General features: G+C 44.3%; 1 protein-coding gene across 7 annotated transcripts in view; it reads left to right on the top strand.

Moving 5' to 3' along the window:
* Nucleotides 1-24,203, top strand: part of PTPRS (protein tyrosine phosphatase receptor type S) — a 455,981-nt gene that overhangs the window by 337,461 nt on the left and 94,317 nt on the right. For 4 of the 7 annotated variants that reach the window (XM_085637322.1, XM_085637321.1, XM_085637326.1 and 1 more), the window contains exons 11-14: nucleotides 12,626-12,931; nucleotides 15,947-16,140; nucleotides 16,443-16,469; nucleotides 18,683-18,800. The exons of 1 other annotated variant lie outside the window; for it this stretch is intronic. In XM_085637322.1, the coding sequence (XP_085493448.1) occupies nucleotides 12,626-12,931; nucleotides 15,947-16,140; nucleotides 16,443-16,469; nucleotides 18,683-18,800 (645 nt within the window). The remainder of the gene's footprint in view (nucleotides 1-12,625; nucleotides 12,932-15,946; nucleotides 16,141-16,442; nucleotides 16,470-18,682; nucleotides 18,801-24,203) is intronic. 2 more of the 7 variants (XM_085637325.1, XM_085637327.1) reach the window with 1 other exon arrangement.

Genomic DNA, 24,203 nt, shown 5'->3' on the forward strand with positions numbered 1-24,203 from the left:
CCCCCTCAAGCTTGGAACCTTTCTGTTACCTCACTGCAAACATGGGAACAGTGGATGCAAAAATAAATTTGCCACACCTGGCATCTAATTCCAAAGCTTGTGTTTGTTTAAAGTGTAACCTGCTAGCAAACTTTACATTGATATGGACTGTCATGAGATTGTAGTTCAGTTACAGCGCCTTGAAAGCTGTGTGGAGTACGGGCATTTGCCACATTGCTACTCTTCAGTAGGAGCAATGTTGTCCTATATCAGTCTTTTTCTAACTATCCTTTTGAACTTGAAATCCCTTCTGCCACATGATCTCTGACACCAGTATTATAAACCCACACCCCAATGCTGTCAGATCGACTCCAAACTATCTAACAGCATCATGAGTTATGCATAGACATCCTTCAACTGACCTCATGCTAAGAAAATACACCACACAATCCTATATTCGGAAAGGAACACCCTACACCCTTAGGAATGAGCTGTTCATAAAACTTTGGCCTGGGAAAAAAGACTGGATGACCTTATGCCTGCTGGTTTAGGGCTGGCCAGTTCAGCTAAAAATACACTTCTGTAACCCCTTACAACTGCAGTTCATTTTTCCCCGCTGTCTACCACGTTGATTGCTATTGTGCTCTCTAAGTAGGAAGTCAGGGGAAGCTATGGTTTCAGGGAGGTGGATGAAGTGAAGGCTTGATCGGAGATGGGAGGTGCATTGAAACTCATGTGTGGACCACAGGTGCTCCATTTAGTCTAATGGAATCCTGTCCTTGCTGGGGCTTAGAGGACAGCTTCCCAGATGCAAAGATCTCAAACTGGGCCTTCCCCAGAAACTTTGCTCTTTTTCACAGGATTTTTTGCACAGACTCATTGGCCTGCAACAGCTGTTTCCTCTATTTCTAATCATCTGGGGTCTGGAAAGCTGGCCTAGAAAAAAGCTGGTCACGCTAATGCAGGACTGCTTGTAAATGTAAATATATAGGGGACACATCATGTGCATGCCAGACATGAATAAAACTATATTACACTGTCTCCACACCCAAGTAATGCTATAAGTGACAGTCAAACAGGTGCTCTCCCAGACCCAAAGATTTCTCTAGTGCTGAACGCATCACGTGGTTCCCAACACTACTAGCCATCAAGACCACTCATGTAAAACCCCAATGGAACATATTAGGGCAGCTCTCAACAACCATCCCACTGAGTTCGTAGATGGCATACATATGGCTTTCACAAATTACTGTTGTATCAAGTCATGTAGATAGCAATGCCAAGCTGACACATCTCAAACTGCTGTGTGAAAGAAGTATTACTGCCCCAAAAGCATAGAAAGCATTTAGTAAATCCCTTCTGCCACATGCTCTCTGACACCAGTATCATAAACCCGCACCCAATGCTGTCAGATCGACTCCAAACTATCCAACAGCGCCATGAGTTATGCATAGACAGCCTCCAACTGACCTCATGCTAAGAAAATACATCACACCGTCCTATATTCGGACAGGAACACCCTATACTGATCAACACAGGAACTTTCATTCTCTGGTGTGCAAAGGAAATTTTGCAATGGTTGGATGGCACCCCAAACAACCTATGTCGCTACTGGCCCATACCAGTGGCAGATGTTGTCCTTAGCATAAGTCGCTTTGAAGTAGTTATTTCCTGTTAGCCCAAAAGATTAACCTAGGAACAATTGTTTTAGTCGAAACACTCTAGGTGACAGGCCTACCTAGAAAAACAAGCCACACCTTAATCCAACTTTTTTGTTTTCTTCTCTGTTGTGCAATAGTTTGAAAATTACGTTTTTGGCTACACGCAGTTCTCCTGAGCATGCGGTGCCACTTTATCGTAAAGGTCCCTTAACTCCAGAATGCAGCCCCTTCACTATCCTGAACAGTCCTTAGTAAAGGAGCAAACCTCAGCCCTGAAACGCTGCTTAACCCAAAATAAAGCTAGTTGCACACAAAGCAATTCAGCCCAAAAACCTCATACCCTCCAAACCAGAACTATCAGTAGAATGATAATTAAACCTTGAAACACAATATTCCCTATGTTTTGTTTGCCAAAAAAGAAACCTTTCTTGTAAACAAAAGAGTAATAATATATGGTATTATCGAGGTTGGCCTGCGTGTTCATGTCTGAGCACTTGACTGTTTTGGAATATTGAGTTCTTTGGCTTCGGGCATGATTCTACATCAGAAGGGTAATTGGTGTTTAAACTGCCTTCCCAAGGTATTGTTTTGAAGGTAGTGCAGCTTCCAATTTGGAAGTTTAAGACTTCGAAAAATAACAGTGCACTGTGGAAGGAAATTCCCCATGGTCAACTGCATATCCTCTTCTAGGTCTTTATCAAGGGATTTTATCCCGGAATCCAAGCGAAAGCCGGTGCGATGCATATGCAAGCTTCTTCGAACATCTACTTTTCAGCACTGTTAATTCCATGAAAAAGCCAAAAAAATGTCCTGTCTTTAGAGCGGCATCCCTTCAAAGATGACTGACTTCCTGGTAATGCAGGAAAACCTTCAAAAATATTCAGGGGTTACAGATAGGTGTGCATAGTTGAGCAGAGAAAGGAATGGGATTTTGCTTTAGAACACCCACAGAACCAGTTCTTCTGCTCATGACTTTAAGAAGGTTTTTCACTTTCAGAATATGGACCTACTCTTGGCAAGCCAGCGAAGCATATGTTTAATGCTAGGTTTAATAAGGTATGGCTTTGAGACTTGCATAAGAATTTTGCGTCAAACATGCTCATCTAATGACAACTGTAGGCACAGAGGCAGGAGAGTAACCATGTGTTCCACTCCTCTGGGTGGTGTACTATGAGAGTACAAAACTCCAAGTTTCTCTTTGAGTATCACTCTGGACTTCCTCAAGAGTCCCACATACACAGACTGCGCTCGTCTCCCTCTTTGTAGTACATGTCCCTTTTTTTCTAGGCATTTTGCCTTTTTTTCTGGGCATTCGGTAAGAGTTCTCCTCTATGAAGCATCCAACGTTGTGTGCTGCTCCTGGGGCTTAAAAACATAAACAAAATATCGGCCCATGTCAGGGCCAGATTGAGCAGCCTGCTTTACTTTCCACAGTAGTTGATGGCACAAGGGTGAACCCAAGAATCACTAGAGACCTGGGGTTTTATAGCTCTAACGGGAACAGTGCTACCTAATAAGTCAATGAAAAATAATTGGTATCTTATTCAAATGTAATTTAATCATTAAATGCAAAACCAAAACTATTTTGCAACAATGCAGTAGGTGCAAATGATAGAAACCTGCTTGGTGCTCTCCTCAAACTGATACACATGTGATAAAATTAATCACTGTCCGTATCAAATATACAAGAACAGCATGGCTTGTTGATGTCCGATACAAAATGTGTGTAAAGGGTCCGCGCCATGGTCAATGACGTTTCGATCCTGTCAGAAATTAGGGGTCATCATCAGGACTCAAAGTGGTGGAGCCTATGAAAAAAATATGCATTACAGGTCAGAGGGGTAATCGTTAAAGGGTCAGTTGCCCCAGAGTTCAATAGGAAAGGATGGAGTCATGAGTGGCGGACATGCGCTTAATATGCTGTGGACCATCAGGGATGGCAGATGTCCCTACCTGACTTGTACGACAGCTCCCAGCGGCGTCCTCAGTTGGCCACGCATGTGCAGATGTTTTGATGATGGAGCACTGAGTCTCAGATGCACGCTGCACTTCCACAGGCACCTTAGAGAGGACGCACTATCGAGGGCCATCCGTGCACTGCAGCTACATTAGGAGACGCTCTCCCTGATGGTCCCCTGCATATTAAGTGGACAGCCACTACTCGTGACTTTTGGATATGTTGCCATTTGTTTGACATGTCTTACTTTCTACAAATTATGCAGAGCCTATACTATCTTGGCAATGTCAGTAGCATGTTTTTTTCCTGTTTTCTGGCACATAGTCTGTACCATCTGGAAACCAGATTCATGGTTCAGCTGCACATTGTGAATTGAAACCACCGTTGAATAAAAGACCATCTGTGTCTTGATCTGCCCACACGCATTTCCTTTAGCACTCCGTGTTGGGTGAAGCTGTATTGCAGCAAAGCAGCACCTACCCTTCCTGGTGGAAAACAATCCTGAGTGTGACTGTGAACAGTCCCAGACACCATGGCGTGGGTAGGTGAGAGGTCTGATTTTTGCCAAGTGCAGCGCTCTCAGTATTTTGTTTTTCCAGTTTTGTAAAAAGGTACCTTAATCAATGTTGGAAGGGGAAGTCCTTCAACATCATGTATTTGCCATCACTACGGTATTGCAGCATGAATCCTTTTCTGGATTCACATGCTGTGCATTACTCCGCCCTCTAGTGGTTGGGTCCAGAAACGTTTGTGTTTATCTTTCTTTTTTTTGTTGTTGTTGTGGGTGTCGTCGACCACCATTTAGTTGTAAGGTCATCCCTTGTTTGACATCAGACGGCGCCCTGGAAGTTCCTGTGCATGGTCGCCACCTTCAGATTCTTTTTTCCCGCTGTTGAGCCTGGACGCATGACGGAGGAGCTCCAAAGAATTTTTGAGCGAAGACTGGAAGGTGGAAAATCAACAAAAATCACTGAAGACCACGAGAAAATCTAATGCGTAGAAGGGGAGCCTTTTTGATCCCGACGGGGGACCCCGCTGGTAAGATCAACATGGTCAGAGAATGAAGATGGGATAGGCAGAAAGGGGACGTGCAGAATATTCCTTTCAAGTTTTGCAACAACTGCCATCACAAATTCACAAAAAGAGACCCAGATAAAGTCTGCAACCTTTGCCTGCCGAAAGACCACAAAGATGAGTGAATGAATTAATGAAAAAGATTTTAAAGCGCAATAAATGCCAAATGGCGTCAAAGCGCTAATAACAGTTAGTCTTAGGAAGACACAGCTCCACAGGGAGCTGGGAGGATCTAGTGATTGTGGAGAGGTGTGGCTCACTGGTTAGAGGCGGCAGACCCGTAAGCAGAGAATCAGCCAGGGACCAGGGTTCAATTCCCGACGCGGCAGGGTTGTGGACCAGGGTCAAAACGGACTCGATAATTCTTGCCTCGGTACCTACTCTAACCAGGAACACACTCGGCAACTCTGGGCATTAAGCTTGCCTCATCTCTACAACGGCCCCCCACAGATGCTGGGGATGCCTGGTTTCACCTTGGAGATACCCAGAAAGGGACCATCTCACAGGGATAGCCAGGATGGGTTCCCCAGTGGTCTACAGCGCCGGGACGCCCTGTTGCTGGGGCAGCTGTGCGCTTTACAAGTCTACAACATTTACATTTACATTTACATTTACATTGTCACAGCAAAGGTACAAAGGGAAATACAGTGGTGGAACTTGACAAATGTGAACATAGGGAGACCATACAAAACACCAGCTCCCACGGTGACCATAACGACTGACGCATCCCACAAGGGTAGGGGACACACACAGGCAACCTGAAGGTCAGAGGACTATGGAACAACACAGATGCTGTGAAACAAACTGTCTAGAGATGAAGACAGCCTTTCTTGCCCTAAAAGCATTCCAAGCTCAAGCAATAGGTCATTCTGTACTGATCCTAACAGACAACACAATAACCATGTTCTACCTCAACAAGCAGGGAGGAACAACGTCATTCACCCTGTCCAAACTAGCTCAGGAGATATGGTAGTGGGCAATTCAAATACAAATCACACTTCAAACAGTTCACCTCCCAGGGACGCATAACTTGGAGGCAGGTAGTCTGAGCAGGCAAGACAGCATCTCCCATGAATGGGAGATGAAACGGGAGGTACTAGACAATATCTTCCAAGTTTGGGGCACACCAAGCATAGATCTTTTCGAAAGTCCAGAAAATGCAAAATGCCAAGATTTCACTTTCAGGTTTCCACACCACCAGCCCAAAGGGAATGTCCTGTCAAGCTGGTCAGGGAAATTTGCGTACGCCTTTCCACCTATTCCCCTGATCCCAAGGGTACTGTACAAGGCCAGACGGCCGAGGACAACGCTCATCCTCATAGCCCCACAATGGGCCAGAGAGACCTGATATGCGGACCTGCTGGAGATGGTGAGAGGGCGCAGGATCCCAATCAAGGCAGAAAAGGATCTGCTAACTTTGCAAAACGGAAGAGTACCATTCGGAACCAGCCACACAGCCTAGCAGCGTGGGTCCTGAATACTTAGAATTTGGTCACCTACAACTACCGCCCAGGACGATGGAAATCCTTAGGGAAGCTAGAAAGCAAGCACAAGAAAATGTTGCATGGAGAAATGGAACTGATACATCCACTGGTGCACAAGCAACAGAAGGATGGAAGCCAGGACAGAAAAAGAAACAGAGCTGATGTATCTCGCACACCTATTAGGCAGCGGACTGACATACGCATCACTAAAGGTACATCTAGCAGCAATAGTAGATTATACCAGAGGTACATCAAGAATCAGCCTCTTCACACTTCCTGTAGTGAAGAGATCTCGGAAGGTTTAAAAAGGGTTGAACCGCCAATAACGGTATCAAGCCCAGTGTGGAACCTAAACACAGTGTTAACACAATTAATGACAGAGCCTTTTGAACCTATGCTCAAGACTGATATAAAGTCTCTAACCCTTAAAACAAAATTTCCAATAGTGATCACATCCCTACGCAGAGTCAGCGAACTGCAGGCTCCAACAATAGAGGAACCTTACCTGCAGATCCACCAAGAACAAGATGGTCCTTAGAACAAGTCCACAGTTCCTACCTAACGTGGTGAGACCATTCCATGTCAACCAAAGCATACAACTACCAGCTTTCTTCAAAAGCCAGACACAGGCAGAAAGGGCCCTTCACACAATGGAGGTGCGAGGGCACTAATGGATTACCTACAGGAAACAAACGTTTTTTGTGAGGGAAACCAATTATTCGTCTCCTTTGCCAGAGCAAGGGAACACCAGTACCCAAGGGAACAATCGCAAGATGGATTTTGGAAACTATACAAACCTACTACACTAGAGCGGATAATACATTACCCGTGCATCCCAGAGTGCATTCAACCAGAAAGAAGGGCGCAACGGTTTTATTCCTAGTAAATGTACCCATTGACGAAATCTGCACAGCAGCAACCTGGTCATCTCCACACACCTACACAAAACACTATTGTGTGGACATCCAAATGAACAAAGGGGCACAGGTGGTAAAGAAGGTACTACAACTCCTATTTGCCAACACATACACATTTCAAGCCAAACAACCCAAGGGACAGGATACCGCTATGTAATCTAATGCACAGCATGTGAATCCAGAAAAGGATTCATGCTGCAAAATGAAATTGTCACTTACCAGTAGGAGTAGTTTTGCAGCTTGAAGAATTTTCTGGATTCACATGCGCTCCAACTGCCTGCCCAGAAATGGGAGATGAAACAAACAAGTGGGAAAGAGAAGAAGAGGGAAAAAAAGGAGAAAAGAAAAAAGAAGCTGAAGATGGCGACCAATTACAGGAACTTCCGGGGCGCCGTCAGACTTGGCATAAGGGATGGGCTTCCCACCAAATGGTGGTCAGCAACACTCAAAACCCCAACAAAAAAAGGAAAAACACAAACGTTTCCAAACCCAACCATTAGATGGTGGAATAATGCACAGCTTGTGAATCCAGATAATTCTTCAAGCTGCAACACTACTCCTACTGGTAAGTAACCATTTAATTTTGTACCCAAAGAGCCAAACACTTGTATTTTTTATTCAAAATATTTTTTTACACTGAAAAGACAATCTTCTTGGTAAGGAACCTGCTAACTGGAGTGATCTAGTGTAAGTTCTTCCCTAGTACAGCGGCAATCTTGCAAGAACTCTTGGATCTGTGTCAAAGAAGGACCCTTCATGTCTGTGTTGCTCGGGAAATGCTCTATTGGTAGATGCCACCTCTTGGAGAAATTTGGATGCTGTTGCTTTCACATATCTCGAATGGGGTCACTAGGTGGCCCAAAGATGCTCTTCTGAAAGGGAATGACCAATATAAAGAGCGAGCTGAATCTCGAGGTTAGACGTGCTCAGATTTGACAACGGTATTCTAGGTGTAAGCAAGGCACCGAACATTTGTTTTCATCTTCCCCCAAGTTATGGCCATAAAAGGCACAGTTTGCAGTAGTGGGATTGAGCTGGTAACTGGACGACCATTTTTATTTTCCTGACAATTGGTTGGACCACTCACTAGTGTTCTTTCCACCTGTCACGCCCATCGTAGAAGCATGCTATAGATAGAGAATGCTGATGCGCGCCCTGGTTACTTCTGGTGTTTCCTCTTTGCACCGCCCCTAATGCGAACCCTTGCTCCGGCGTGTTGCTCTGTCTTGCTGTGTCTGTCTGCATGCCCACTCTGAGAAGGCAACTCTGTACAGCCTTCTGTCTGTCTGTATCTCTCTTTCTCTCTCTCCGGATGACTGACCCAGTCCCAGCTTCTCTGCATCAAGGCTTGAGGCAGTGTGTCCCCCTCACCTCTGCTGCCATGCACGTGCACCTTCACCCAGGCTGACACTTGCACACACCGGCAACCTTCAGCTCCCGCGCACTGCCACAAGGCCCCATCACCACCTTCTCCGCACTTCTGGCAGGCGGCTCTCCCAAAACTCTAAAAACTCATTTCACTAACGGTAATGTATAATTTTCTTTCTGAAGTAGTTGGGTTTTAACTCTTACAAGTACCAGAGACAGGGAGGGATAGGACAGAGAAGGTGAGGCCCCCAAGCTTCAACAACAAGGATACCTTTATCACTCCAATATCCTTGTAATTCTTTCCAGGAAATGTTCATGGGGCTGATTGGGCATTTACCTATGCATTTTTCTGCAAAGAAAATTAAAAACCAGCATTTTACACATTATAGCTGGAGATGTTCATATGACAACTTGTGCAGAATTCATGTCCCATAGAATTTACTTCAAGGGACTTGTCTAATTGAGGAAATCTGGATTTGTTCACGTGCCCCGCCTCAGAGGACCTTACTTTCTTTATAATATGATTGTTTCTTACCCCCTTCACACTTCGCCCATGATGCACGATTCCTGGGTCCTCTTAAAATTGTCCTAAATGAGATTTTGAGAAGTCTGTGGTACTGCAAGAGTTAAAAATACTTCATTGTAAGCAGTCAGTCAGGGTCAATCTTACTTCCTGGAACTCAACTTTAAGCCTGTAAGAGAGGCAGTGCAGGTGAGTAGTGGTCAGTTCGCAAACACAGCCCACCCTGCCAGCACTCTGCACCCCCTCCCCCCCACTTCATGTTTGTCTACTCCACAGCCCCCTCCCCCCCACCCCAACCCTTCCCACGCTGGATACCTAAGAAGTAGATTTAGGAGGCTTTCAGTGTAAAGTGCCAGTAGCACATGAAGCTGTGAGATCCTTAACCTCTTACTTTCTCACAGGAGGTCTAGTCTCTGGACTCTAAGGTAGAGTGTGCTGTGTAGAGACTCCTCACTCCTTGCCATTCAGATGGCTGCCACAGTCCACCTATGTGCAGAAAGACTGCAGTTTCCCTCTCCCAACTCACTCCCCAGTCCTCAGAGTGTGGGCGCAGGTTGGGCTGGATTGCGAGTAGAAGCAGAAACTACCTGGGCGGTTCTGCCAGCATCCTCTGGCAGTCCTCCTTGTTGAGTTGCAGTTTTGGATTAAAAGCCTGAGTCTTCCCAGTGTGTAACGAAGCAATCGAGTATGGAAGACTGGTTCCCATGGTCTGCCGCTGGGCAGGTGTCACCGGGGGCAGGCGGCCGGTGAAGTGGAAGTCCTCTGCACTTCCCACAAGTACAGCCATTGTAAACCCAAAGAGAGATGACAGGTGAGGTCAGATCAGCTCTGCAGGGGATGCCCTCACTCTATAATGCTTCTAGCCCTATGCATTTATCTCAATGATGGGAGAACAGCAATTGTTACTCCCTCTTACTCAGTACCTAGTTGTGTGTGCCAGTGAGATTCCCAGGTATTCTGAGACAAAGCCAGGTGTAAGTGGGACCAGAACAAGGGAGAGAGAGGGTATCGGAGAGGCCCAGCAACCCCACTTAATGGTCGCTGTTCTAGCTTCTCCGTTGCACTTCGTACTCCAATTCCCCTAATGGGGCTGGTGAACCAAGTCGATTCCTGGCATGCCACACCTTTCTAAATACTCATGTGCCAGCCCCCCAAGAGCTGGATCTGACCTCTAACCTTCCTTTCTCTAGCTGGTGGGTAAGAGTATTGATTATGTTGAAGGTAGGTAAAAGGCGGGGTCACCAAGGGGACAACAATGTCGTTTTTCCTTTTTCTTTCTTTTCGGTTCTTAATTTTTTTGAATTTCTCCCCTAATTACTTTCTTTAAACCCCTTTCTGTTCTAGTTCATTTAGTCTCAGTTTTGTCTGTTGATTTAAAGGGGACGGCCAACTGTGTGGCAGCTTCTTTCGCAAAAGGAACTGGATTTACATAGAATGGGGTAGGGTGAGAAGTGAAAACTTGGGCGAGGCGTAGGCAGGAGTCAGTAAAAGAGTAGAAAAATTAGCAAATGGTTTGGTAAGTAGGCAAATGTTGTAGGCAGTATTTACGAACGGTAGGCAGGGTTGGTACTAGTATCATTGTTGTACTTTAGAAGGGTCGTGGGGTGAAGTGCCAAAGGGTGAGAAAAGACTGGAGTCAGCAGGGCAGTGAAGAAAGAAACTGGTTGAAAGGGGAGGAGTGGACAAGAGCCCTGAGAGATGTGTTAGAAGGCAAAGGTGCTTGGGAAGTGGCGATCATGGATTTGGCTTGTGGAGGGGTTCACCTCTCCATAACGTATGATCATTTTGCTAAACTAGTTTCATGTTGTTGTTCTCTGCGAGTCCCCGTCTTCCTGTACTTGAGTACCTTTGTGGGGGAAGGACTTTTAGGGAGGGGTTAGCGGTGAAGTGACGACTTCAGTAGTGAGCATGGACAAAAGCACCCTTGATATGAACCTGCAGGGTAGGGCGATGCCTTGGTAGGATTGGTGGAGGGATGATGAAAGGTCAGTGTTGCATGACAACTAGTGCCACATGGGATGTTGAACATTCTTTGAAAGGAAACTATGGTATCTGACATTTTGGAGGAACCATACTCTTGAAAAAAGAAGGGAAGCTATATGTAACTTTTCTTTAGAATATGTATGCACTGATTTTAATAGAGGTGTGTTGATCCATTTGTAAGGCCTCCTTTATTTGTGAACGCAGATAGATATTGATCCCAACAGAGGTATTCTAGTGCACAGTGCATATATTGCGTTTGGGATGTGGGAGGCAAGTAGTGTCACAAAGCTGTACTTAATTTGTCCAGGAGTTACATAATGGGGTAGCAGGTTGCAGCCTGGGCTTTATCTGCCTAGTAGTAATGTGCCTTGAGTAACAGCCTTCAGTCTGAGCTGTATCAGTCATATATTTGGTGTATGTCTACTTGAAGGTGGGGTGTGGGATTAACATCCCAATTGGTGGGGTTCACAATATGCCACTCAGTATCTATCTGGTAACTGTGCTTCGGGAGTTAAGAATTTACATTTTACCTAATCCCTAAAGAGTTTTTTGGTTTAGAGGTTTATCTCTCTACTTGGCACACAAACTGTACTTAAGGCCATTCGGTACAATGGTGAATCATTGATACCACACATGGCTTGGGGTTTACGTAGGACTTTGTGGGATGAAATTAACATTGGGCAGCTTGAGACTTCAGCAAACTAGCAGGTGGCCAAGGCTTTTGGCAAAAGTCTATTAGATTGACGCTTCACTGAAGACCATGGAGTGCCTAAGGGAAAATGACTAGTATAGCCCTTCTGTTTCAACACCCCACTTGTATTTCTCCAGTTCTAATTGGGAATATTCTACCCTAAGTGGTGTAATGTTCTCGTCACATTAGAGGCATTCTGCCTTGGGCTATGCCAGTCATTAAAAACTCTGTCCTTTTCACCCGAATAGTTCTTGGAAGCAGGCTACAATGCTATATTAAGGGAGTCCTGATGAGGTATTTAACCCTGGCTAAGAGAAGAAAGGGTTAACCTTCCCCTTGGCCAAGGGGTAAAACTCCTGACCATTGAGCCTGTTTGACTCGGTAAGGTAAGATTTAACTTTAGCTAATTACCTGTTAAAAGGTTAAACCATTGATGGAAGGATAGTGTTCAACATAAAGTTGGGCTAAAAAGAGATTCCATTAAGGACAGGGTGGGAATCTAGCTGGCTCTAATCGAAAGTGAAACTCATTAATAACCCACTAAGCGAAAATATCCTCTCTAGGGTTGGTTACATTCCCTCTAAAGAGAGAGCAAGGGTAGAAAGTGAATTACTCTTTAAGTAAGCGTGGCAGATAAATTGTAGCTGAAGGGAAGTCACTTGCAGGGGACTACCATTGGAGAAGGGGAGGAGGTGTGTAACTAAACTGTTAGGAGCTCCATTGGATACATTTTCCCTAACATTGTTCCTGCAAGGCCAAGCTGTGATTGTCTTTTTTTATTATGATTTTCAAAATTTATGTTCCGTCTCTTCGATTTAATTTCAGTTTTACGTTTTAGACTTAAGTTATTCTCCTTCCTAAACCGAATTCCTTTGTATGTTTTTATTTTATTTTGAGTTTTTGTTATCTTTTCTTTTCTTTTTTTATCTTTCCCATCTTTTGTTTTTTTCCCCTTCTCCCCACTCCCTCTGAACTATTCCCTTAACAGAGCCGTCCGCACCCCCTCAGGATGTAAAGTGTGTCAGCACCAGGTCCACCGCAATTCTGGTAAGTTGGCGCCCACCACCGGTTGCCAGCCAAAACGGGGACCTGGCGGGATATAGCGTACACTACAGAGCGCTGGAAGCAGAGGACACCGAGCCTAAGGAGGTGGCCCAAATCTCACCGGACACTCACCAAGTGCTGCTGGAATCGCTGGAGAAGTGGACTGACTACCGGATCACTGTGGCTGCGCACACGGAGGTGGGACCAGGGCCCGAAAGTCTGCCCATCATCATCCGCACCGATGAAGATGGTAATTTCCATTTTAGTTTATTCTAACCAAACCCCAGAACTATTGGTTTATTTTGCCATAACTGGATAATGATAAACTGACACCTCTCTTACCCCAATTTCTCTATGGCGAGGTTAACCCACTGGAAGGGATGCAGGTTTCAGAGTTGCATTTCTTATTCAATGTTGCAGGAAGTGTAGTGACACAAGTGGGATGCTTTTGGGGTTGGCTATCAGTGGACTATCCACCAACCACTTTCTTTCTGTCCTGTTAGGGTGAATTGACCCCCCCCCCCCCTCCCATTGCATGCCCAAAGCTCCATGTCTGCTTGGGAGAAAAACTCACAGTTGGAAAAAAGATGTCTAAGTTAATAGAATAATGCTTAATGCAAAAACATGTTATGACCCTACTCCAGCAGCTGAGCATTATTGTCTAGCGGGTGTGCTGCCTGGTTTTATCAGACTCTTTCTGGTCTTCCATTATATTGTGGACCTTGGATTTGTACATTTCACACTTTGCCTGTTCCATCATGGTTGCAGGTTTTCATAGCCCAGATTCACATAGCCCAATAAGGCACTAGCCTATGGGTGTAAACCACCTCTGATCACTTTATGCCATTCTCCAAATGCCCCTTGGTTAGCAGTGGTGAAACAAGCAGTGCTCTCTCACTCAAAACAGATAGATCTATCGTTCAGTGTCAAGTTTCAAGAATTCAAGAATCATCTCGCCATAAAAGGGGAGATAAGAGGAATATCCTAGAGGTCCTCCTACTGACTTACACTATAAAATTATTTTAAAAAAAGCCCATCCGTGCTTAGTAAATGAACACTCTACAAGGCAGAAAAAACACTAGGTTTTCTTATATAACCCTCACCCACCAGGGTTACCCCTTAGTGGCATGCTTCATCATAGGGTTCCTCGTGTGCTGCTGTGCAATGGGGCATGCCGCGACCTAAGAATTCCACGGGAGCTCTTGTTGATGTGTTCTAAATGATGCACGGAAATAGGAGTGGGAGGGGGCTTATGTGGGGGATTTCTCTGCCTTCTGGATGGTTAGTTTACTAAGCACGGACGGGCTCTTTTGTTATTTGATGGTGTAAGTTTCAAGAATGGACATGTTTTAAAGAAAGATGAACTCTATATCTGTAAGTGGAAACGGTTCAAGTGGAAGCCCTCGTTTTCTCAGTCTCCAACACTTGGAGACTGTTGCCGAATTATATCTGGGCCGTAAATCCTAGACACGCCTCCTTGCAGTGCTCCAACCAGGATGCTGTAACTGGGAGCATCACTGAAGGGGCTCAATTCACTTGTGCCAGAAAGCAAACCCAGTTTAGCTTTACTGCAGTAGCTGCTGGTGTAGGATGACAGTGCACCTGTAGCTGCAGCCGCACACACACAAGGTGGAAAGGCGGGCACTGCCCAAAGTGAAACGCAGAAGCGATTTCTAGCAGTAAAGCTATCCAGACCATTGAGAGGAAAACACTCTTATCTAGACGTGTACTGCTGAAGTACCATGTGTCCTGGGCCAGTCGCAACCATATAGTCATTTTATATTAACACATATAGCTTTAGTACCCAATTGGACTGTGAGCCACTGAAAGAGGCACAGCCATGTAGTACCTTAATAATGTCTTCTCCTAGTCAACGCTACTAAAGTAGCATGTAATATGTAGGTGTCAGATTTAGACTCTTAATGTTCTACCTACTGATTGATGATGTTACAAATGGTCGTAGCCTCTGCAGACAGAGTGCCAATGACTTTACAAGGAGGATGCTGGCCAGAGCCAGGAGTGCTGCTAAAGTTCCTTCCATTGCCACTGGTTTAAGGTTACCAGATTGCTTCTCATCAATTTTGACAGAATGTTTTTTATTAAAGTAATGTGGTCTGCTACCATCCATTGTTTTATGGTTATACTCATGTCAGTTGTCACTGGTTTGGTTTGATCCATTGTGATTGGTGCCTGTCAGTTGTGAATGTATTCGTTCTCATCTGCTGTCACTGGATTGGCTTCCGAGTATTGTCAGTGAATGGGTTCTTAGTCACTGTAAGTGGGTGGTTATTATCTGTTGATTAATAAGTTGAATAAGGTTATATTGCCCACTAACACACACCGCGTAACTAGATTGGTTCTCACACACTGCAAGAGGATTGGTTCTTGTCCACTGCAACTGTAATCATTCCTATATCTTTTCTCTGGATTTGTTCTCTTCAATTGTACACAAGTTGTGTATCATCCATTCACCTACAGTGGCCCCTTCCATTATAATTTAATCGATGCCTATTAAATCATGGTGCAGTGGATTGCATCCGTTGTCGTCTGATTGGTGCTCATGCATTGGTATTTGATTGGTTCCCGTCCATTGTAAACTAGCTTGAAGCCTTAGATTGTATTTGGGTTTGTTCCCTTATTTTGAATGTGGGTTGGTTTTTATTCATTATAGCTGAATTTAATCCATTGGATTGGTCTTGATTCACTGTAACTGCGTTTGTTATGACCCACTGTAGCTCAATTGGTTCTCGCACGGGGAAATGTGATTAGTTCACGTCCAGTGTCACAGCATTGCTTCCACTCCATTAGCACTGGATTGGTTCTCGTCACTGGCTTGGACCCGGTCCATTGTAACATGATCATTTCTCATCTATTACAATTGGTTATGCCCCATCTATTGTAATTAGATAGGTGCCTATTGATTTACTGGCTGGATTCCCATCAGTTTTTACTAGGTTAGTTCCCGTGCACGATTGGATTGGTTCCTAAACACTGTAATAAGATTGTTTCTTTTGCTTTTTAGGGATGAGTTAACCTCTTTTGCAATTGAGTTGGTTCATATCCATAGTAATTTGTTTTATGTTAATTCTAATTAAACTGGTTCCTATCCGCTCAAACTGGATTAGTGCTCATCCAAACTATCTTTCCTGGTTTGCGAGGATGGCCGTGCTTAAGTCTCCCATTTGTCTTGTATATCAAAGAGGGGATTGCTGGGGAGCACAGATGTGCAGTTTGTCAATAATACCTATTGTTCCTCTTTATCCAGTACCCAGTGCCCCACCCAGGAAGGTGGAGGTGGAAGTTCTGAACTCCACCGCCATTGTAGTATTCTGGCGCTCGCCCATCCAGAATCGCCAACATGGACAGATCCGCGGCTACCAAGTGCACTATGTCAGGATGGAGAATGGAGAAGCCAAGGGGCTGCCCCAGATCAAAGATGTGATGCTGGCAGATGCCCAGGTGAGTTTGTTGATCCAAACGGTAGAGGTGAACTATCTAGGGATCGGTGAGATGGAATTAATGCAGATAACAGTTTTGCACTTCTCCATACTTCCCCATAAAATGTTTATATGCATTCTCACTAGTCGGCTAATTGGGAGGCCGCAGATTTGGGGTGTAGACAGTCCATCCATTCCACATTTTCTGTCCACTACTCTTCTGTTCAGTGACCCCTTTGGAAGTTACCAGACTCCTTTCCCTCATGCTGCCTCTTTTTCTCTTCTTTCCTTTCACTTCTCTGCTTTCCGCATGTTTCCTCACAGTGGGAAACGGATGATACAACAGAATATGTAAGTAACATGCTGAATGCTACAAAAACCTCTCACCTGCTCCTTTTCCCATCCCTGTCTCAATCTTGTCCTAGTTTTGTTCAGAAATCCCAGAGCCCCCCTTGGAAGCATGTGTCTCATGCCTCAAGTTATCCAGTTTGCTGTGTACAGTGCATGGCGTGTTTTGGATTGATGTGTTTATTCTTAATGTCCCGGGCATGGGTGCATTGTTTGGTAGACTTGATTTGAGCAGCTAAGTTAAAACTGTGGTGAACACCTCATGTTAAGAACCTTTGACCCACCCCCCCGCCCCCTTCCCCAGAATGGCTCCAGAGATTTCCCAAGTTTTTGCTGACCCTCTGAGATAAGCAGGTTTTGAATGTGTGATTTTGGAACAATTGGTAACAGTTCACATGTGTGGTTTAGGTAAAACTCTGAAATTACCTTTGTTCCAAGTCCGACATGCGCTTGAGAAGCTGTTGATCAAAACCACAGTACAAACGTACGCTACAGATTCATCAGTAACTATGGAATTCTGAAATCCAGTGCTTTCCAAATCTGTCATCACACTGAGCAGTGCAAAGTTTGGTTAGGAAACTCGAAAATGGCTGCTGAATTGCAACCCTGCCTGTCTATTTCTAGAGTGTAAGGGTGTTCTCCATATTTGTAATCAGCCTTTCTTGATTTCATCCCTGACCAAGTTCAGTTTTCAAGCCTCATATCCATGCTCACGTCTAACTCTTACGTTCTATATTCCTACCTTTGGTGGACCTCTAGGCGTATATCGCTACCCAAATTGGGTGGGTCTCTGCTTGTTGTATCGCCGTCCATGCTTACTCTCCATAAGCTGGCTCTCTTAAAAGCAGTGACCATGTCCATTGTGGTTTTTTAATCATTAAAAGTCTGTCCATATTTGGTCACTGTCAACATACCAATATCTCTACCCATCTCAGACAATGGCTGGTCACTGTGAGCTTTTTCCCTGCCAGGGCTTTGGGAGTATGGGCTTACCGGATCTCGGCGAGCAATATCCAGCTCATACCTCCTCTGTATGGACACATACCGGATCTAATTGCTTTATGTGTATGATGGATTTATGTCCATGCCCTGCTTCCGGGTGTGTATCACTGTCCAAGAGTTGTCTCTGACAATCCTTTGAAGATCTATTAGCATCGATGTCCTGATTCGTTTGTATCTTTCTGTAGCTAACTGTGCAAATGCAGGGTTAAAATTGCTGTGTCAACCAGTCATACACGTACAGCTCACACTGAAACCTTTGGTTTTGCCCAATTTACGCAGGGGTGAAGCTAGTTATTTAAATAAAAAGGGATACGCCCTAGCCAGCCTTGGAATATACTCTTACTAGTGTGGACATGATGTATTTATAAAGCTTTGTGGGATGCTTGAAAAAGGGTCTGTCCAAAACAACACCTTTGATTCCTCACCTCCTGACCATGTATAAGCAGTACTGACACACTTTGGAACAATGTAACCATAGCGTGTTTCCAGAAGATGCATGGGTTTAGAGCATGTGTTAACATGCATGTTGCACGTAAGTTTGCAAGAAAGTTATGCTACCCCAAGTGATCCTGTGTTTGTGTGTGTGTGTGTTTTTTCATGGTGCGTGGATGTGATCCCTAATATTTTTAAAATGTCCATGGCTCCTACCAGTTATATTGTAAGTCTTCAAAATAATAATGGATGGACAGCCATGATACTTGTAATAAGGAAATCCCAAAGGTACTTCGTGAGACCTAGTGGGCTACCATAGATCCATGTTTTCTTCAAGAGATGCACAGTCTTCAGAAGATCCTTGCAACCTCTAGAGACCTGTAGGGCTTACAAGAAGCCGGAGGTGTGTACAAGAGATATCCATCTTGTTAGATCAGCTTGTATCTGTAAGAAGTCTGTAGGTAAGTCTTAAAGCCCCTCAAAGGTTCACTTGAAGGATTCTAGAGTCTGCAGCATGTGTGTCAATGCATGTATACATATCACATTTGCAGTGTACCTATGACGTATGCCTGCGTAAGAGGCCTAGTGTGTGACAATCTTGTTGCCCACAACAACAAAAATGTCTTTTAAAATTATTAGGGCAAGCCGACCAGTTTTGTTGTGGTGGCACCACCTTTAGGATGTGCCAGTGCTGCCTTAGTCAGTGTGGCACTTGTCCATAAGTTTGTTAGTCACGTCAAAACTACTCCGGAGTCACTGGCTGTTCTTTCTCTTATAATCAGGAAATGGTCATCTCTGGGTTGCAGCCCGAAACCACCTACTCCATCACTGTAGCTGCCTACACAATGAAAGGGGACGGCGCCCGCAGCAAACCAAAAGTGCTTGTGACCAAAGGTGCAGGTAAGAGGAGTTCATACACCAGAGATTACTTCAAGCCCTGGGTGGTAACATGTCAAAAGAGAACTCCATAAATCTATGCCAAGAGACAGAACTTCAAACTCTACACCTTGTCACACAAAATAGTCAGTCATCCTCTACGATCACTCATTCAACACAAGATAAACTCACAACAGTATTAACTCTATAACTATCAAATCCCTGTGTATTCCTGATTCACACGTTTTACTCTTAACTTTCCATAATATTCATTTCCCACTTTTGAAATATAAAAGCCAATCAATGTCTGCTTAACCACTACGCTGACCATAACTAGGTTATGTCTTATGAACGATGTAGCAATGTATAGTGTCTTCTTACAAGACGTTAAGATTTTGTTTTTTAATTTTTATGCCGGCCTTGTCCAGCACGGGGTTCAAAACAAAATTCTTTTCAATTTGCAGACAAGGAAAGGAAAATAGTTAGATGATCAAACAAGTGGATTTTCTATGACTTCATTAGAGTGAGAAGAGCGTAGTCCCTAGCAAAGTTTCAGACTGGATTCATTTATTGGAACATGCTTTTATTGATAATTCTCCACTCCACGTTAAGGTTTAGTTTAGCTATGTTTTATGAGCAGCCTATTTTAACTGCTGTAGCAGACTCAGCGTGATGGCCATCTTTGATAAATTCTTAGTGAATTAAAATGTATGCAGATTTCAAGAGGTATGAGGCTAGGCTCTTCATGTTGACGTTTTCAATTGTTTGTTTCATCAAATATTTCTAAATTCTATGGGCACTGAAAATAAAGAGATGTTACTCCATTCAAAATACAGTGAGATACAGCCTCACCTTGAGTAACATCTGTTAAAAAAAATTCGCCGCTTTTGGTCTCTATGTAAATTCCACAGCTTTATTCAAATGTTTGATTTCCCTTGTATGCAAATCAGCTGTGTGTTCCCCTTTCACACAGAACTTTGTGTGGCATCCTTTTTGTTTTCACCACAAACATTTCCTCCACTGAGATTGTTGGTTCCTGTCAAATCCAGGAAGGCTGTTGGTTGGATACTGCTGCTTTTCCTGTAATATCTGAATATGATCTTTGTGCTCTGCTAGGTGGGAAGGTTTTGGCTGATTGTCCTTCTGACAGAAGGGCTGTGATGCTCAAAGGGAACAGCTTGAGTCCAAGATGTCACTTATGAAGATTTCCGTTTTGAGTTAAAATAGTCTTTTTATGGGGTATGGACTGAGAGTAACACGGGGTGGGTATAAATTCTCAGAGCTTCGCTCCTGTCCCACCAAAATAAGAATATGTCAGTGCCCTGTAGAGCTCCAGCCCTCGCTGAAAGTTGAGGAGGGACATCAAGACAGGCCAGGTGAGAGCACAATGATCTGGCATGCATCCTGACTGCAACAAATTGAAGACCAGCCGAGCAACGTGGGCTGGACTGAAGCAGTAGCTGCCATTTTGGATTTCTACGCTGTTCGAGTTACCCTAAAAAAGGAAGGCCAACCAAGATTAAGCAGCAGAGATTGGATTGAACACTGCCAGTTAATGGACCACCATGACCTGTGGGCCATAACCTAACCCTGGGTTCGACTCCAGGCGAAGTGGACAACATACCATGTAATGCTGACACAGGAGAGGGATGGCAATCTCAGAATACGGCGAAACAGAGTGTGACACATCCAGAGGAAAAGAGGTAGGCCATTTCCGAGTCTCCAGGCAGCCCACATAGGATCCATTCAGTATGAAGATAAGTGGCAGCGCAGCCCTGGGGCATTAGATGTCCGCATACAGTGTGACGGACACTGTGCCCCTCCCACACACTCCCAACTCATTGGCCTCACTAGTTTTGGTAACTGGTATGAGCCAGGAAGAAGACTGAAACAAACAGGGCGATCGACATTAGTCAGCAGGCTGGGATACATTGGTAAACCATGCCTGCGCAGAATTCACTTGAGATATATGCCTAGGGGCGGTCACTAGCCGGGAACAGAGGCCCCTGCTCTTTACAATGCAAGCGCATACTGCGTCACAAAGCAAACGAGCTGACACAAGCCAGACGTCCAGCGGCCAATACTGGGAGTCTCACCTTGGGCCAACTACACTAGACCAACCCACCTTGTTAATGAAATGCAATCACAACTAGGCCCCTCCCTGCAGGGAACACAAGTACAAACAAGCAGAAGAACCCCACATGATGGGCACAGTGAGAAGTAGGTGTTAACATTGTAAACACTTCACAATTAGTAAATTACTCTGATTGAGGACTTCTACAAGCTGGGCATTGACCACAGACATCAATAGGACTGCCAACAGGGGGCACAAAGACAACTCCATAATCAACATGTTGCCTCAAAGGCAATCAAGTAAAAAGTTCCATCAGAACTTCTTGAATTAATGAAATAAAGGAAGAGACAGGAATGACTACATGCAAACTGATGTAATCCATCAATGAACTAGAACAAAAATTTCACAGACACCCTCATAATATTGTATTGCAACATTTATATAGCGATATCTACCCCTATGGGGAGCGCTGCAGAAATTGCCTACATAAGTACTACGCGACACCATTTTGGATTTGTGATTTTAAGTGTGTTTTCTTTGTTTTAATCCTATGTGGGAAGTGTTTCCATGTCATGGGTGAAGACCACCGAGGTGTAGTTATCGTGCTGTAGAATCCAGCGCGTAGCAGTGTGATGGATAAAGAAGTGTGAGAGACAGGTGCGGAGTTTATGGTTTTCAGTAAGCTGGCAGCTTTGAGTAGCTCTAAAGGTCCCTTTATGGTATTTGGTATGTTCTCTACTGTTATTAGTACATTTAGCTAGTTACTGCACTGGGTCCATCGAGAGAGATTTGTTTGAATTCGAAGTTCTGAGCTAACATCGGGAGAAACGGTGGAGAGATGTGCTGGGGGGCTCTTTGTTAATATTATCCCATATCGGATTGTCACTCTGAGATGTCAAGAAGCAAATTAAGCTTTTTTTGGGACCTGCAGTGGTGGACTAAATAGAAATCTGTTAGCCAGCGACCTGTGTCAGATCTCTTCAGTTATTCCATGCCTGCTCAGTTAGTGATAGGTGGTTAATTTGCCGGGAACTGCTACAGTGCTGGGTGATGGACATGACACTTAGCAGTTTTGTCTTATGTGAGTGTAAGAGTGTCGAGCAGTAAAAGAGAATCATTATGCAGCTTGTGTGAACTACATTTGACTGCCCAACCACTGAGTGTTATAGGACTAGCATTAGTCTGGGTTCTATATTGCATTGCAATTTCTTTTACATAACACTTACTACCACTGACAAGGTGTTGTGGGGCTTTACACTGGGACGCACGCTGCTCTGGACCTCCGGGATGGTAGTAATCAAGATTAGTCTTGCACTCATAAGGACGCCATGCCATTCATTTACTCCAAGTTCTATGTGGTAGAATAAATTACTAGGAGTTAGGCGTGACCATTAGTGGGAGAGGGGGGTATGTGAATTCACACATTGGTTGGAGATAATAATAGAAGCGCTACAGTAGCTTAGGTATAGGTATGTTGCAGGGGTATGACGTTTAAAGCAGAGGTTGTAATCTTTGACATGACGTGTGGGCAGTTTGTAGCGGAGGCATGCAGAGCATGGAAGAGAGTCATTCAAAATAAAAAGGAGTGTCTTCAATCGGAAAGTTTAAGGCAAAGCCAGTTTCCATGCAGGGTTTTTAAGAGGAATATTGTGGGGGGGGGTTGCGAGTGCATGCAAAACTGTAAAAAGACACAACATTATGTGCATGCATTTGTAATATCACTGTAGGCCACAAGAACACCACTGCATGCGCACAACACTGTCATCGACGAGTAAACAGAGTTGAAAGGAACATAGTTTCATTTTCTCATAAAATCCAATGGAAGGAAAACGCAAAACAGAATGGTTGTGTGTGAGATGTTTGTGCTAGAGAGGCTCTCCCTCTTCCCCTCTGCTTCTCAGAGCAGGTAGCACTAGGGCTGCCTCCAATCTGGAGCATCCACAACATGGGCACAATGGACGGGAGATCTTTCCTCCGGCTGTCACTCAGCCGTCCTGCAGCAGTAATCAGACAAATGGAAAGGTCCAGCCTAGAAACACCCTTACCCAAGCCGTGGAAATCGCAGTCCCACCCTCACATGTATCTGTTGGCCTTACTGCGGCCTGCTTTCTATACACAGGGCCCTCTTGCATGTTCTGGTACTGCAGCTCCCTGCTGCGCCTTAAGGCCTTCCGGTGCCATATTTCCATTTTTATTGTACTTGTACAGAGCTACATAATCTCTTTTGAATAATCAAGGAGCACTAACATACTGAGCAAATTAAGGGACAGCTGCTCCGTCTATAGGAGCCGGAATGTGTATTACCTTTTCGCTCAATCTAAAAAAAAAACTGATGAACCCTAGAGGAGGCACACAGTGCATTACAACATCACACAATCTGTTGCTGTGCTTGGAGGAACCTTTCAATTTTACTGAGTGAATCCTTTATAGATTTACATGCTCTGCATACTTCTGCCAACTTGTGGTTAGCTCAAAATTCCTTCTCAGGGTGCTTTTCTTTGAAACAATGTTTTTGAGTCAAGCTAAGCATCAACCGGAGAGTGTCTGCACTGAAAGTGCCAGACGTTCAGCCTCGCTTCGCATTCTGCACCATCTACGGATCTGCTTTTCTACCATCTTGTTCAATTGCCCTTGTACAGAGCAGACGTTTCCACAGAGTATAAATAAACAACATAGATGAAAAGAAACCTAAGTTAAAGCGAAGCACAGATTAACACAAAGACAGGATAGTGCTGCATTTCTGCTTCAATAATACAGATTAGGACAGTTTGCATAAGAATTTATGCTACTTCTTTCAATGCCAGGCATCCTGAGTCTCATGTTTTTCAGGGCCATGGAAAGTGCCCTGCCCGTAACGGATATATTGAGGTCAGAAAAAGAGATGCAAGTGCCAATCACTTTTTACACTCACTTTAGGGGACAGGTTACACTGGCAAGGAGGGTCAACTCCCTTGTTTATTGCTCAGGAGATGGCAATGCCCGAGAGTGAATCCCAGAGATGGCAAGCATCCTGACCACCATTAAACTAGGTAAAGTGGGATATTTATGAGTCTGCTGTTTAACTACCAAAGATTATAAAGGTTTGGGTTAACCACTGACCACATAAAACATTCTTATTTACAGTCATTTCATTTACATGTATTTTATGTGGATACCGTGAAAATCTGGTAATGTTTTGTCCCAGTTTTAGGTCAACTTCCTCTACTAAGCACCATAACACGGTGCAGTTTGGGCCAATGGGAAAGTCAGTGTTGCCACTTTTAGAGAAGTTTGGAAGAGGAAATGAAAAGCTAACCCCAAGAGCAAAATAATTAGCATGATTAACAGAACAGATTGATTACTGAAGAGATGAT

The sequence above is a fragment of the Triturus cristatus genome, chromosome 12 (genome assembly GCF_964204655.1).
Source record: "Triturus cristatus chromosome 12, aTriCri1.1, whole genome shotgun sequence".
Classification (NCBI taxonomy): domain Eukaryota; kingdom Metazoa; phylum Chordata; class Amphibia; order Caudata; family Salamandridae; genus Triturus; species Triturus cristatus.